General features: G+C 37.0%; 1 protein-coding gene across 2 annotated transcripts; it reads left to right on the forward strand.

The window, feature by feature from the left end:
* Positions 1 to 7,740: 7,740 nt before the first annotated feature.
* Positions 7,741 to 12,771, forward strand: SERPINA7 (serpin family A member 7). Of its 2 annotated transcripts, none has more exons than XM_059384859.1 (5): positions 7,741 to 7,814; positions 9,386 to 10,021; positions 11,067 to 11,340; positions 11,809 to 11,956; positions 12,493 to 12,771. In XM_059384859.1, exons 1-5 carry the CDS (start codon positions 7,763 to 7,765, stop codon positions 12,694 to 12,696), a joined length of 1,314 nt encoding a protein of 437 aa, XP_059240842.1. In that variant the 5' UTR covers positions 7,741 to 7,762; the 3' UTR covers positions 12,697 to 12,771. The 2 variants fall into 2 exon arrangements, with proteins under 2 accessions (XP_059240842.1, XP_059240843.1); XM_059384860.1 differs by lacking the exon at positions 7,741 to 7,814 and adding an exon at positions 9,215 to 9,261.
* Positions 12,772 to 15,306: the final 2,535 nt, after the last annotated feature.

Here is a 15,306-nt window from a genome sequence, read left to right on the forward strand (position 1 = left end):
TTCTGTATATTAGTGCTCATCAAGATAAGTGTATTTTTAATCCCCTTCACTACTGCACCTATCCCCCTACCTAACTCCCCTCTGGTAACCATCAGTTGGTTCTCAATAGTTGAGTTTTTTTGTTTGTTTGTTTCTTTCCTTTCCTTTGTTCATTTGTTTTGTTTTTTTTTATATATTTATTTTTATATAAGAAAATCATATAGTATCTGTTTTTCTCTGACTGGTTTATTTCACTTAACACTAAACTCTCTAGATCCATCCATGTTGTTGCAAATGGCAAGAATTCATTCTTTCTTGTGGCTGAATATTAACAATAATAATAATAATAATAATACACACACACAAACACACTCACACAAGCACACACACTCACACACACCAGGGAGCATGTATTCCTTTCAATTACTATTTTTGTATTCTTTGGGTAAGTACCCAGTAGTGGAATTACTGGATAATAGGGTAGATCTATTTTTGACTTTTGATGAACTTCCATGCTATTTTCTACCATGGCTGTACCAGTTTGAATTCTCACCAACAGTGCAAGAGATTTCCTTTTCCTGCACTTCCTCACCAAAGCCTATTGTTTCCTGTGGTTTTTTTTCTTCATTTTAGCTATTCTGACAGGTGTGAGGTGATATTTCATTGTAGTTTTGATTTGCATTTTCCTAATGATACGTGATGATGAGCATCTTTTCATGTGGTGTTTGTTGTCATCTGGATTTCTTCTTTGGAGAAATGTCTGTTCATGTCTTCTGCCCATTTTTAAATTAGATTATTTGTAGGATTTTTTTTTTTTTTTGGTGTTGAGTTGTGTAATTTCTTTATATGTTTTGGATACTAACCCTTTTTCAGATACGTCATTTGCAAATATCTTCTCCCATTCCACTGGTTGCCTTTTAGTTTTCTTGATCATTCCTTTCGTTGTGCAGATGATTTTTATTTTGATTTAGTCCCAGTAGTTTATTTTTGCTTTTGTTTCCCTTGCCTCAGGAGACATATCTAGAAAGAAGTGGATACTGCTGATGTCAAAGAGGTTACTGAATGTATTGTCCTCTAAGATTTTTATGGTTTCACGTCTCACATTTAGGTCTTTTATCCATTTTGGATTTATTTTTGTGTGCGGTGTAATAATGGTCCAGTTTCATTCTCTTGCATCTAGCTGTCTAGATTTTTCAACACCATTTTCTGAAGAGACTGTCTTTTCCCCATTGGATATTATTTTCTGTTTTGTCAAAGGTTAATTAACCATATACTTGTGGGTACATTTCTGGGTTTCTACTCTATTCTATTGATCTATCTGAATTGTGAACCTTCAGCTTTGTTTTTCTTTTTCTTGATTACATTGGGTATTCAGGGTCTTTTGTGGTTCTGTATGAATTCCAGGATTGTTTGTCCTATCTCTGTGAAATATGCTGTTGATATTTTGATAAGAATTGCATTAAATCTTTAGCTTGTTTTGGATAGTATGTACTTTTGAACAATATTGGTTCTTTTGATGTATTAGCATGAAATATCTTTCCATTTTTTTATGTCATCTTTAATTTTTTCATCAATGTTTTATAATTTTTAGAGTACAGATATTTCACCTCCTTATTTAAGTTTATTCCTAGGTGTTTTGTTATTTTCAGTGTAAATAGAAACCAAATTATTTTCTCAATTTCTCCTTTTGCTGATTCAATATTAGTGTATAGAAATTCAACAGATTTCTGTTAAATAAAGTAAATAAGATAAAACATAATAAATATATATTTATGTGTTATATTATAATATATATTAACAAAAATATATAATAATAAATAAAATAAATAAATAAAACAGATTACTGTTTTATTCTATAACTATACAGAATTCATTGATCAGTTCTAGGAGTGTTTTGATGGTGTCTTCAGGATTTGCTATATATAGAAACATGTCATTTTTAAATAGTGAAAGCTTCACCTCCTTACCAGTTTGGGTGCATTATATTTCTTTTTATTGTATAACTGCTGTATCTAGGAATTGCAGTACTATCTTGAAGAAACGTGGTGAGAGTGGACATCCTTATATTGTTTCTGAACTTAGGGGAAAAGCTCACAGTTCTTCACCATTAAGTATCATGTTAACTGTGAATTTTTCATATATGGTCTTTATTAGGTTGAGGTAGGATCACTCTAAACCTACTTTGTTGAGGTTTATTATTTATTTGTTTATTTATTTATTTATTTATTTATGTGAATGGATGTTGCTCTTTGTCAAATGTATTTTGTGAATCTATTTAAATGATCTTGTGATTTTTATTCCTTCCCTTATTTATGTAATGTGTCATGTTGGTTGATATGCAAACATTTAAACATTCTTGCATCCTGGGAATAAATTCCATTTGATCATGGTGAATAATTTTTTAAACATATTGTTGGATTTGGTTTGCCAGTATTGTGTTGAAGACTTTTGCATCTATATTTTTCAGAGGTATTGGCCTGTAGATCTCTTTTTTGTTATGTCTTTGTCTGGTTTTGGTATCAGGGTAATGCTGTCCTCATAGAGTAATTTGGAAGCATTCCTTCCTCCTCTAATTTTTTGAATACTTTGAGAAGAATAGGTATTAACTCCTTTTAAAATGTCTTGTAGAAATCACTTGTGCAGCCACCTGGTCTTGGACTTTTTTTGGGGGGGGGAGTTATTTGATTACTCATTCAATTTCTGAATATATATGTTAAGTCCATCTAATCCAGTGTGTCATTTAAAACTATTGTATTGTTGTTTATTTTCTGTTTAGATGACCTGTCCGTTGATATAAGTGGGGTGTTCAAAGCCACTTCACATGTTCTGTTTCTTCCTGCTTCAGTTTGGGTAGATTACACAGTTCTAGAAATTTATCTATTTCTTTTGGGTTGTTCAATTTTTTGTGTGTATAATTTTTCATAATAATATTCTCTCATTGTTTTTGTATTTCCATGGTGTTAGATGTTATTTTTCCTCTTTCATTTGTGATTTTGTTTTAGTCTTTTCACTTCTGTTGGTAAGCATGGCTAGAAGTTTATCAATTTTGTTGATTTTTTCAATGAACCAACTCCTAGTTTCATTGATATGTTCCATTGTCTTTTTAGTTTGTATTTTGGGTATTTTTACCTTAATCTCTATTATTTCCTTTTTTTCTACTGGTTTGGGTTTTATGTGTTCTTTTTCTAGCTTCCTTAGGTATAAGGTTAAGTTGTTTATTTCAAATTGTTCTTCCTTCTTGATGCAGGTCTGTATTGCTAGAAGCTTCCCCCTTAGAAGAGCTTTTGTGCATTCCAAAAGATTTTGGACCATTGGGTTTCCATTTCCATTTGTCTCCATGTATTTTTTATTTCTTGTTTGATTTCTAAATTGATCCATTCATTCCAGATTCGCATGTTATTTAATCTCCATGTATTTGTGCTTTTTCAAGATTTTTTCTTGTGGTTGATTTCTAATTTCACAGTGTTATGGCCATAAAAGATGCATGGTATGACTTTGATATTTATGAATTTATTAAGAATTGATTTGTGGTGAAATATGTGATTCTGGAGAATATTCCAAGTGTGCCTGAAAAGAATGTGTATTCTGGTGTTTTAAGATGGAATGTTCTGAATATATCTGTTAGATTCAACTGGTTCACTGTGTCATTCAAATCCAATATTCCCTTGTTGATCTTCTGTTTGAGTGAACTGCCTGTTGGTGTAACTATGATATGAAAGTCCCCTACTATTATTGTATTACTATTGATTAATTCTGTATGGGTGTTAACTATTTTATGTATTTGGGTGCATCAATATTTATATTGTTATATCTTCTTATTGGATTGTTTATTTTGATTGATTATATGGTGTTTTTTCTTGAGATCTTGCTACAGACATTTTTAATGTCTATTTTGTCCAGTGTAAGTATTGTTACCTGAACTTTCTTTTCTCGACAATTTGCATGATGAATACTTCTCTATCCCTTCAATTTCAATCTGCATGTATTTTTAGGTTTGAAATGAGACTCTTGTAGGCAACATATAGATCATTCTTGATTTTCTATCCATTTCATTACCCCATGTTTTTTTATTAGAACATTTAGTCCATTTGTAGTCAAAGAAATTGATAGGTATGTATTTATTTTCATTTTATTACTTGTTATAAAGTTGTTTTTATAGGTCTCCTATGTTCTTTTCTTCTCCTGTTCTCATCTCTCATAATTAGTTTGCTTTATTTGTGATATACTTCTTTTCTCTTTATTTTTTTCCATATCTATTACTGGTTTTTGATAAGTGGTCATCAATCTGTTTATATATGACATTATCTGTATATAACAGTCTATATTAAGTTGATGGTTGCTTAAGTTGGAACCCATTCTTTACTCCCCCTCCCCAACATTTTAGGTATATGATGTCATATTTTATATCCTTTTATTTTTGTGATTCCTGTGATTTTTTATATATGCATACTTTTTTTTACTGCTTTTGTGATTCTTGCTTTTCTTACTCCTGCTTATGGTCTTTCCTTTCCACTCAAAAAGTCCTCTAACATTTCTTGTAGGGCTGGGCTAGTGGTCATGAATTCCTTTAACTTTTGCCCATCTAGGAAACTCTATTTCTCCTTCTATTCTGAGTGGTTCCTTTTTTGGAAAGAGTATTCTTGGCTTCAGATTTTTTCCCTTCAGCATTTTGAATATATTATGTCACTCTCTTCTGGACTGCAAAGTTTCTGTTGAAAAACCTGCTGGTAGCCTTTTGGGGTTTTCCTGAACCATTTTCAGTTTTCTTGCTACTTTTAAAATTCACTGTCACTACTTTTTGACATTTTAATTACTATGTGTCTTGGTGTGGATCTCCATTGGCTGATTTTGTTGGGAGCTCTGTCTCCTTGACTGAATATCTCTTTCCTTCTTGAAGATTCAGAACATTTTCATCTGTTATCTTTGCCTGTCCATAGGATGTGGGGACTTTGGATTCTCATACTCTGCCAACCTAGAATGTCTTACCTAATGCAGCTGGAAGGATAAATTAGCATTTGATCTTGTGAATTACCAAATTACAGAATTAATGTAGTTCCCAGCATTGACAGATCATATTTGTTAGTTAATAACTAAAATAAAAAGGATAAAAATTTAAGAATAGGAAAATTGAGATAGTTAAAAAAATACCTCAAGCCCAAAATGACCATTGAGCTCCCCTTGACTATAGAAACAGTCCCTCTCTTTGTCCAGTGTGGCTCCCGTTTGTGTAAATACACAGTACATTCTTTGCTTGTAAAATTTAAATTGCAATAAGAAGCCAATTTTCCTACTGCTACCACCCCACTCTCATTAATGTCTCTAGACTTAGAACTAGACTAAGATACCACCATTTAATCCCAAACTGGAGTGTAAGATCAAATATCAACTCAAAAGTAAGAGAAAAATGTTTACACATTAAAAGAACTGTGAAACTAGGGCTGCCTGGGTGGCTCAGTAGGTTGAGCATCTGACTCTTGATTTTTAACTCAAGTCATGATCTCAGTGTTGTCAGATCAAACCTCATGTTGGGTCTGCACTGGACTGGAGACTGCTTGGGATTCTCTCTCCCTATCCCTCTGCCACTCCCCATCCCCCCAACACATCACATGTGTGTGTTCTCTCTCTCTCTGAAAAAAAAAAAAAAAAAAAAAAAAAAGAACTCTGAAACCATGGAACTTTGAACTGTGGAATTCCTAAAATAAAAATCTAAGCAAGTTGTGTGAAAATGGATTGTTGTGGTGTTCATCCAAAGAGGAGATACTTAATTTTATATCTGATTGAATTTATTGATATGGTTATACTTCCTATAGTTTCTATATTCAATGTACTAGCTTCAACAGCTTTACACAAGGCAAGTTATTGTTTTAAAATACAAGACTCAAAAGAGATCTTACAAATTCATAGTCAATCAATAATTTCATCTTAGGGAGAATGTATTTAGAAATAGGGAGAGTAGAGTACAGGGGCTGTGGAGACTTTGGGTCGGGGTGGGGGGGAGAATCCAGACCATCAGATGACATGGAAGATCATTAATAGTTGCTGAATCCTGGTTATATGCCAGGCACTATGTAGGAGGTTCCAGGCATGACTTCTACATTTCATTTTATATTGCTGATAACCACATGGTGTGGGGATTGTTATCCTTTCACTATATAAATGAAAAAACTGAGTTTCTGGGACATTAAGAAACTTGCCCCAAACTACATTTACTACATAGCAAAGACATGATAGAACATTAGAACACCAGAGCACAAAACAGGTGAGTCTACAAGAGCACGGTTGCCCTTCTTATACGTCAGAGACAGATCCTGAAGTCACTACCAGCTAGCAAAGCTCAGCTTGAATCAGATGCATCAAAAAACAAGCTGTACCATTGTCTGACTATGCTACCAGAAGGCACAGATTTAGAAGTTTTCTTTCTGGATAGTCTTTTCCTGTTTCTTCTGTAGTGACCAGTTATAGTTGAGAGAGCATACTATGTGTTTATACCAGAAGTAATCATGTAATGACTGTAGTGTCCAGAGATCTGAGCTTCCACTGCCTTGATGTGGAACACCTGAACCTGTAACCATCCCATATGTGAGGTGTGCCCTTTCCTTTTCACATGAGTAGTTAGAAAGATCTCTTGGATTCAGGTTTGATATTTAGCATTTACCTCTGAAACCCCAGTGCTGAGTGTGGTACTTTTCACATAGTAGGAATTCTATGTTTGAGAAGAAACAAAGTTAAGGCAAAATTAACCTCTATCTAGTCACTGCCTTATCAAAATTTCCCAGTGGTTTTTTAATGTCTTCAATGTAAAGTATGCACTGTTTAACCTGGCTTCCCCATCTCCCCATAGACTGTGATCTAGGCTTATCTCAAACTAGTCTTTATTCTCATAACACCCAACCCTCACTTAGCATGTACATATCCTTAATGTAGTCCTGAAACAGTGTCTGGAATTGGAAGTTTCACATCATGACCTGCATATGGTAAATACTCAATAAACAAGAATTGCTGCTGCTGCTGCTACTACTACTACTACTACTACTACTACTACTACTACTATTACTACTACAACTACCACCACCACCAGACCTAGAAACCAGCAGAGGCAAGATGAAACCTGGGTGTCCTGAGTCTAGTGCTTTTTGCTCCCACTGCTTCTTTGCAGTGCACAGTCCAGTACACAGTTAATACTGGACAGTGATGTCTTTGATTCCACTCTCCTTGGTTTCTTCAGCATCCTGTTTTATTCCTGGGACCCATAAGATGGCACAGAGCATTTTAGTGACCAGAAGATAGGACTGGTTTCCCTGAGCAGATATCAATGTATGCAGCATCAGAAATCTAGAGTTGGAAGGTATGTTTGGCATCATCTCCTTCAAGCCAATGCATAATAATTTCTATAGTACCTATTAGAGATGCTCATCCAGCCTCTGCCTTTATGTACCTTTCCTTTGAAAGATTGCCAATCCCAACACTGTTTGGCCCTGATACGTAAAACAGTATTGATCTTTCTGCCTCTTGGCAGTTTTTCCCATCCTGCCTACCAAAAAGACACATTTCCTACCATGAATCTAGACCTGCCAGCTCTGATAATTATCTTTCTCTTTTGTTATAGATGAAGGATTTGGCAGCTAAAGCAATCATTCAAAGTTTCATCTTTATTATTTTTCACTTTGTTCCTTTTGGCCTTGGTTTTGTGCATGAGCTTTGAAAATATCATCCCAGGGTTAATTCTGGTGTTAATGAGTAACTAAGAGTGCTCTACTTTTGCAACACAGGTCATGTTATAAAGATGGAAAATTTTTGTTTTTTGAGAGATGCAAGTAGTTACTTGAACATGTGCTGTAAGTACTTTTTTCTCTCTCTCTTTGGGAAATTTGGACATCTCTATCAGCAAGTTGTAATCCCAGACAACTATGTGCTCCATATTCCCAGCTTTGGAAGCCAAAGTCTAAGTGTGGTTATCTGGTAGTTGATCTCTTACCAGTTTTTGAAACTTTCACAGAAAGAGGATTCTGATGACATGTAGATATTGGATTGAGATGTAGAATCAGGTATTCGGGGTGTGAGAAACTGGAGATAGTGTGACATGCTAGGAATTGGTGAAGAAGTTCAGGCCATGAGCTGAGGCAGTGGCAGGAGAAAGATGTTTTCAGAGACATTTAGTAGGTAGTACTCAGAAGGCATCATGACTCAATAGATGTAGGAAATAAGAATGAAAGAAGCCCCTAGGATGACTCTGGGGTTTCTGGCATGGGAGTCTTAGTAGATAGTGATATAGAATGATGATGAAGGAGCAGGCTTGAGAGCTATGGAGATGTTACATTTACCTTTGGAAACTTTGAGACTTCCAAATTGAAACTGAGGTAAGTATAAAATATTCTGGTGGCTATATCCAGTAGGCAGTTGGACAAATATCTGGGTAACACAGGAGAGTCATCTGTACTAAAGTATGTAGTTTTGTGTGGTGGCAGATGAGTCCCTAGCAGTGGATGAGATCAGGAACAGGACGGAGGACTGAGTAAGGACTCCTGTCCTGACTCCATGGATCTTTTCCTTTAGATCACTCATGTCCATGGTTACTGGATTCCACAGACAAATCCTTTATTCCACTGCCTTATACCTTTCCAGGCTCAGAGAATATTATACCATATATTTTGGCATCTATTCTAATAATAAAAAATAACATGAGTGAGTGTAAGAATAATAGTGTTAATATATCTTCTAATTTAGAAATGACCCTTTAGATAATACTGATGGAGAGAGATATCTAAACTGCAAGAAATAGCTACACTTTAATCTTTGTCTTGTTTGGAAATACTTCTGTGGTTTCTGTGCATTACATTAATGCTTTAATTTCAGCTCATGATTTTGCACCTGGGTCCTTTAGTCTTCTATCCCAACCAAAATATTGTGTGAAAATTATTCTCCTTTATATGTTATCTAAAGGAATGTACAGATATTCTCTCACCTCATCTCTTGAAGATTTTATCTGAAGAAAAGTGCTAAATTGAAAAATCCAAAGTTCTTATTTACAAAAATTAACATAAGCAGAGGGAATGCTAGTTTTATCAAAGAATTCCTCCCTCTCTAAAAGGCTGCATCTGGATGAAATAAAAATAATTTAATTTTCATAAATGTAATTTCCTCACAGAGTTTTCATATGTTGCTATTACCTTTGAAAGACAGTCCATGCCATTGATGGCTCCAGCAAGCCACCTTTCCTACTCTCTGTCCCTATTAGATGTGTCTTCAGTTGTTCAGAGGAGAGAGGCCTCCACACAGCCCCTGGTGAGCACACCATTAACTATTTTCTATTGTTTTACTAATCATGATGGACAATTACTATATTTCTGGCTAAGACTTTTCATCCAGCTAAGATACCCCAATGGTTCTCTCGCCTCATCTCTTATAGATTATCTTCCTTCCAAAATGCCACTGTTCCTCTATCTGGTTCTCTTGGTACTTGAGCTTCATTGTGCACCACCTAACAGATCTGAAGGCAAAGTAACCACCTACAATTCCTCCCAACAAAATGCCACTTTCTATAAGATGTCATCCATCAATGCTGATTTTGCATTTAACCTGTACCGGAGGTTCACTTTGGAGACCCCAGATCGGAACATCTTCTTTTCCCCTGTGAGCATTTCTGCAGCTTTGGCCATGCTCTCCTTTGGGGCTTGCTACAGCACCCAAATTCAAATCCTGGAAACCTTGGGGTTTAACCTCACAGACACCCCAATGGCAGAGATCCAGCAGGGCTTCCAGCACCTGATCTGTACCCTGAATTTTCCAAAGAAGGAGTTAGAATTACAAATGGGAAATACCCTCTTCATTGAGAAGCAACTGAAACCACTGGCACAGTTCTTGGATGATGTCAAGAGCCTCTATGCAACTGAGGTATTTTCTACCGACTTCTCCAATGTTTCTGCAGCCCAGCAGGAGATCAACTGTCATGTGGAGAAACAAACCAAAGGGCAAGTTGTAGGCCTCATCCAAGACCTCAAACCAAACAGCATCATGGTCCTGGTAAACTACATTCATTTTAAAGGTAAGGCTCTAAGATAAGCATTCCTAGGTCAGTGTTCCCATAATTTGGTGGGGTTCTCTGGGGACTGAATAGTCTCTTATCACTGGCATCAATAGGTGTCCCTCATACCACAGTGACCTGAAACACTGTACATAACTGTGTGTAGTTTTGGATCTTCCAGGGGGGACACATAGCTCTGTGCATGAACCCAGGAAATTCCTAGGTAAAGGGCACTTTCAGAGAGATGAGTGACAATGGTATGAACAACCTGCTCAGATCTATCTAGAGAATCATGGCTTCCAAAAGATTTGGTTGGACAAGCATGTGTTTGGAAGGTAAATAGACTTGGGTTTAAACTGTACTATGACCCTCACTTGCTGTGCATTCTTGGGCATGTTACACAAATATTTCTATCATGTACAGTGTACCCACTATGTGTTAAGCACCATGCTACATGTGTAGTTTGCACATATTGTCTCATCCAATCCTCATAATGACTCATGTTCACAGCCAATGAGTTTCAGAGCTGGTATTCCCACCCAGGTTTGTCTAATTCTAAAGCTCATGCTTGTAACAACAAGAAACATATGACACTTTTCTGAAGGTGCTGTGCCGAAATGGTTTCTCCTGGTTCTACAGCACATGTCAGCCATGTTTGGTGGAGTGAACAATTCTTGACCACAAACCACACACTTGTAGATGGATGAAACAGCTGGACAGATCTGTTGTCTCATTTCACCCTGTTGGATGTTCTTATATCTTTTTATGGAAGAAGAAACTGTGGTTCTGATGGGTTTAGTGTAAGTATAGTGGTTTTGGACATAGATGGAACAGTTGTTCAGCATGGAGTCCAACAGTCCTCAGTGTGACTCCTGGCTCTGCCATGGGCTAGCTGAGAAACCATGTAAAGTCATTTTCTCTCCTTGGTCCTCACTCACTTATAAAACTGGGTGACAGTAGGTACCTACCTCTGTGGTAGTCTTAATTAACAGATGAGATGACTAATAGGAAATGTCACACTGTTATTAATACTGTTAAAGGACCTCTTTTCTCTCTGTATTTTAAGCCCAGTGGGCAAATCCTTTCGATACATCCGAGACGAAAGAGGGTTTCAGCTTCTCAGTGGACAAAACCACAATTGTGCAAGTGCCCATGATGCACCAGATGGAACAATACTATCACCTGGTGGATATGGAGCTGAACTGCACAGTGCTTCAAATGGACTACAGCAAGAATGCTCTGGCACTTTTTGTCCTTCCTAAAGAGGGTCAGATGGAGTGGGTCGAAGGGGCCATGTCATCTAAAACACTGAAGAAGTGGAACCGCTTACTGCAGAAGGGGTAAATATCTTAGATGATGTAAGAAGTAGAGAGCGGGTATAATGTCACAGGTGAGACAGAGTTCAGCAGAAATCCAATGGCAGGAGAATTACCCTGAAACACTTAACAGCTGTGTGATGACTACTAAAGTATACCCAGATTATACACTGTGTCAATCCCTTTGCCAAGCACTTTAAATACTTCATAACTTCATTTCAAGATACTAAGCTTGGCCAGCACCCCAGAGATGTTTCTTTTTTTACAATAAATGAAACACAGATCCCTGCTTTCAATGCTATAGTCCGACATTGGCTAAAATAATGTTCATTTATTTCAGGATAAATTCTGAGGTGTTGACCTGAATAGCAATCATTGACAATACCTAGGGGAGAAGCAGAGCCCAATATAATACAATGGTGACAGACGGAGGAAGGGGATTATGATCTTGTTGTGTTGATAGCCATGTGTTACTTTTCCCTTTCCCTATAGGTGGATTGATCTGTTTGTTCCAAAGTTTTCCATTTCTGCCACATATGACCTTGGAGCCATGTTTCTGAAGATGGGCATCCAGGATGCCTTTGCCAATAATGCCAATTTTCTTGGACTTATGGGGGACAACAGTCTTAAATTTTCCAATGTAAGTTGGTAGATTAGAATTCTTTGAATGTATGAGCTGTAAGGACCAGTAAGAGTCAGTTAATTCAATTCTCTCATTTAATTAATGAGGATTCTTAAACCCAGAGAGCAGAATGGATCCTTCTATGCCACATTCTCTCCACAGTCATTCTCATTACCTCTAACAAGTCATTGTGACAGTTAATTCCATCCCTTACCTTCATGTCCTAAAACAATTCTGATAGAAAAACTTAATGATGAGAATTAATTATGGTGAGATAGAGCTCTGCAGGAGGTGACAGGAGAAGAGGAAAGCATAAAAAGTAATTTATAGAGGTAGAAAGCCATGGGAAAATTGGTGGTTCCCTGATAACTAGCTCTAAAATCACCAGAGATTGAGTGACTACACTTAGCTAAGTGGCCCTCATATTCAAGCACCATCTACACTGTGATAAAGGGTTAGCCATGTCCTTCCTTTTCCTTTCCTGCTTCCAAACTCTTTCAAATACTTTTCCTATTATTGGGGATCAGCAGTGTTTGTTCTTCCCCTCCCTACAGGCTGCTCACAAGGCTGTGCTGCACATTGGTGAAAGGGGAACTGAAGCTGTAGTTGTCCCCGAAGTCAGATTCCTGGATCAGCCGGAGATAACTCTCCTTCACCCTATCATCCAATTTGATAGATCCTTTCTGTTGTTGATTTTGGAGAAAAGCACTAGGAGCATTCTTTTTCTAGGGAAAGTTGTGGACCCAACGGAAGTATAATTGGGAAATAGGCTATTGGCTAGTTGCATGTACTTGTTGCAATAAGAAATAAATAGTATGGTTTGATGTGATCAATATGAACTTGGACATGATTTCCTTTATGCAGAGATGAAGACTGGACTCTATCTGAACTGCACTGGGTGTGAAAGAGGCCATTCCTATAAGCAAATATTCAGGTAGTCAATAAATGACTCATTACGCAAAGTGCAAAAACGTACTATGTCACTGCATTCCTCTTTGTCAAAATGCCTAATCCCAACAGCACCACAAGTTAGTTAGCTCCAAGGAATTTGACTGAGCTGGCAAGTGCATCCTCTTCTGCTCTCTGGAGAATAATTAAAATTCAGGTCAGACTCTCATATCCCATTATTCTAAAAAGATTCTAATGATTCTTGCTAGAATTGCCACAGTTGGATTGTAAAAAGGTGCTTCCACTCCAGGGCTGAGTAACAGACTGACAGCTACTGCTAGGGATCTGACATTTGTGACCTAGCAAATATGGGACAAAAGAGAAAAGAGATAAATATCCCTGTACAAATCCACATTCCCCCCAAAAATATTTCCTTGTTGTTACTTTATACACTTTGATTGGAGCAGGAAAGTCATTCATTCATACCATATCTCATAACCCTCACCTTCTGTATCCTAATCAGACTCCTTTCCAAATATTACATCCCTGTCTCACTTGCTCAAGTGCAAATCTCCTGGTTAGTCTGTCTTTTTGTCTTGATTCTTACTGAAATTTGATATTTCTCTATCCCCAGAATCTTCCTCTTACCTGTAGGCCACCCCACCCCTACTCACCAAACTAGATTTCATCTTAGACTATATGTACTCAAAGCTCCAGTATTAGAATTCAGTACACATAAAGGGCACAGTGAGTGCTAATGATGTGTTGTCTGAAATTCTAGCCCTAAGGTAAAACTCTTCAGCACCTCGGAAATAAATGACAAATGCACAAGTGCTTTTGCAGATACTGTGCTTCCAAGCCAAAATAAATATTTATGTTTAGAAAAGTATGTATCCCACAAACATTCTAGTGTTTTCTAATTAGGCTCATTTGCATGGAGATTTGTTTACTCCTGGTATAGTTTACATATTGATTTTTGTGGATAAGCAATTGCAAGATCAGAGAGGGAAAGTGACTTGTGGTAGAGAAAATTTATTACTTTTTAAAAAATTTATTTCTTTTCAGTGTAACAGAATTCATTGTTTATGCACCACACCCAGTGCTCCATGCAATACGTGCCTTCCATAATACCCACCACCTGGCTCCCCCAACCTCCCACCCCTGCCCCTTCAAAACCCTCAGATTGTTTTGCAGAGTCCATACATAGTCTCTCATGGTTCATCTCCCCTTCCAATTTCCCTCAACTCCCTTCTCCTCTCCATCTCCCTATGTCCTCCATGTTATTTGTCATGCTTCACAAGTAAGTGAAACCATATGATAATTGACTGTCTCCATTTGACTTATTTCACTCAGCATAATCTCTTCCAGTCCCCTCCATGTTGATACAAAAGTTGGGTATTTATCCTTTCTGATGGAGGCATAATACTCCATAGTGTATATGGACCACACTTTTCTTATCCATTGGTCTGTTGAAGGGCATCTTGGTTCTTTCCACAGTTTGGCAACTGTGGCCATTGATGTTTTAAACATCAGGGTACAGATGGCCCTTCTTTTCACTACATAGGTATCTTTGGGGAAAATACCCAGTAGTGCAATTGCAGGATCATAGGGAAGCTCTATTTTTAATTTCTTAAGGAATCTCCACACTGTTCTCCAAAGTGGCTGCAACAACTTGCATTCCCACCAACAGTGTAAGAGGGTTTCCCTTTCTCCACATCCTCTCCAACACACATTGTTTCCTGTCTTGCTAATTTTGGCCATTTTATCTGGTGTAAGGTGGTATCTCAATGTGGTTTTAATTTGAATCTCCCTGATGGCTCAGAAAATTTATTACTAATATGGAATTTAGTTTCACTGAAGTTACACAGCAATTGGCTCTGTTACTTATACTGTTTTGTAATCTTGGACAAGATACTTAAACTATACACCTTATTTTCCCCATCTGTAAAATGGAACACATAATATCCATGTTAGGATTTTGTGAACATTATATGCTGCAACATAGGAAATGTGCTCATCACAGAGCTAAGCACCTGATAAAAATTCTTGTAAATATGTGTTGTTATTTCAATTGGTCAACATGAGGCAGTGACCTGGATTAGAACCAAGGTTGTAGTGTGGGTCTTTTGGTTTGCAGATTCATGTTCCCTAGTCTGGCCCTACCTCAAGAGGCCAGAGTAAGTGTCATATCAGCCCCTTCCTAAATCTTCCAAAATGTGTTTATTCAGATATTTCTCTGGGAGAAAGAAATATCAGTATTTTGAGAGTTAAGTCAGGAATTACCAAGACACCATCCTTCAAATAACTTATGTATCTTAGAGACTACACCTCATTCAAATCATCCATTCCTGTGACCTATCATTCCATGAAGGACTACCATTCTTCTTCCCCTTATAAATATAAGCTCTTTATAGCAAAGTAGAACTAGAAGATAACTTCTTTAACTTCATAAGGGTTATCCATAATATACCTGTAGGAAA

This window comes from Mustela nigripes, chromosome X (genome assembly GCF_022355385.1).
Source record: "Mustela nigripes isolate SB6536 chromosome X, MUSNIG.SB6536, whole genome shotgun sequence".
NCBI lineage: Eukaryota > Metazoa > Chordata > Mammalia > Carnivora > Mustelidae > Mustela > Mustela nigripes.

Coding starts and splice junctions, on each gene's coding strand:
- SERPINA7 (XM_059384859.1), top strand. CDS start 7,763: ATGGAAAATTTTTGTTTTTTGAGAGATGCAAGTAGTTACTTGAACATG. Junction 7,815..9,385: donor TAGTTACTTGAACATGTGCT/GTAAGTACTTTT, acceptor CATCTCTTATAG/ATTATCTTCCTTCCAAAATG. Junction 10,022..11,066: donor AAACTACATTCATTTTAAAG/GTAAGGCTCTAA, acceptor CTGTATTTTAAG/CCCAGTGGGCAAATCCTTTC.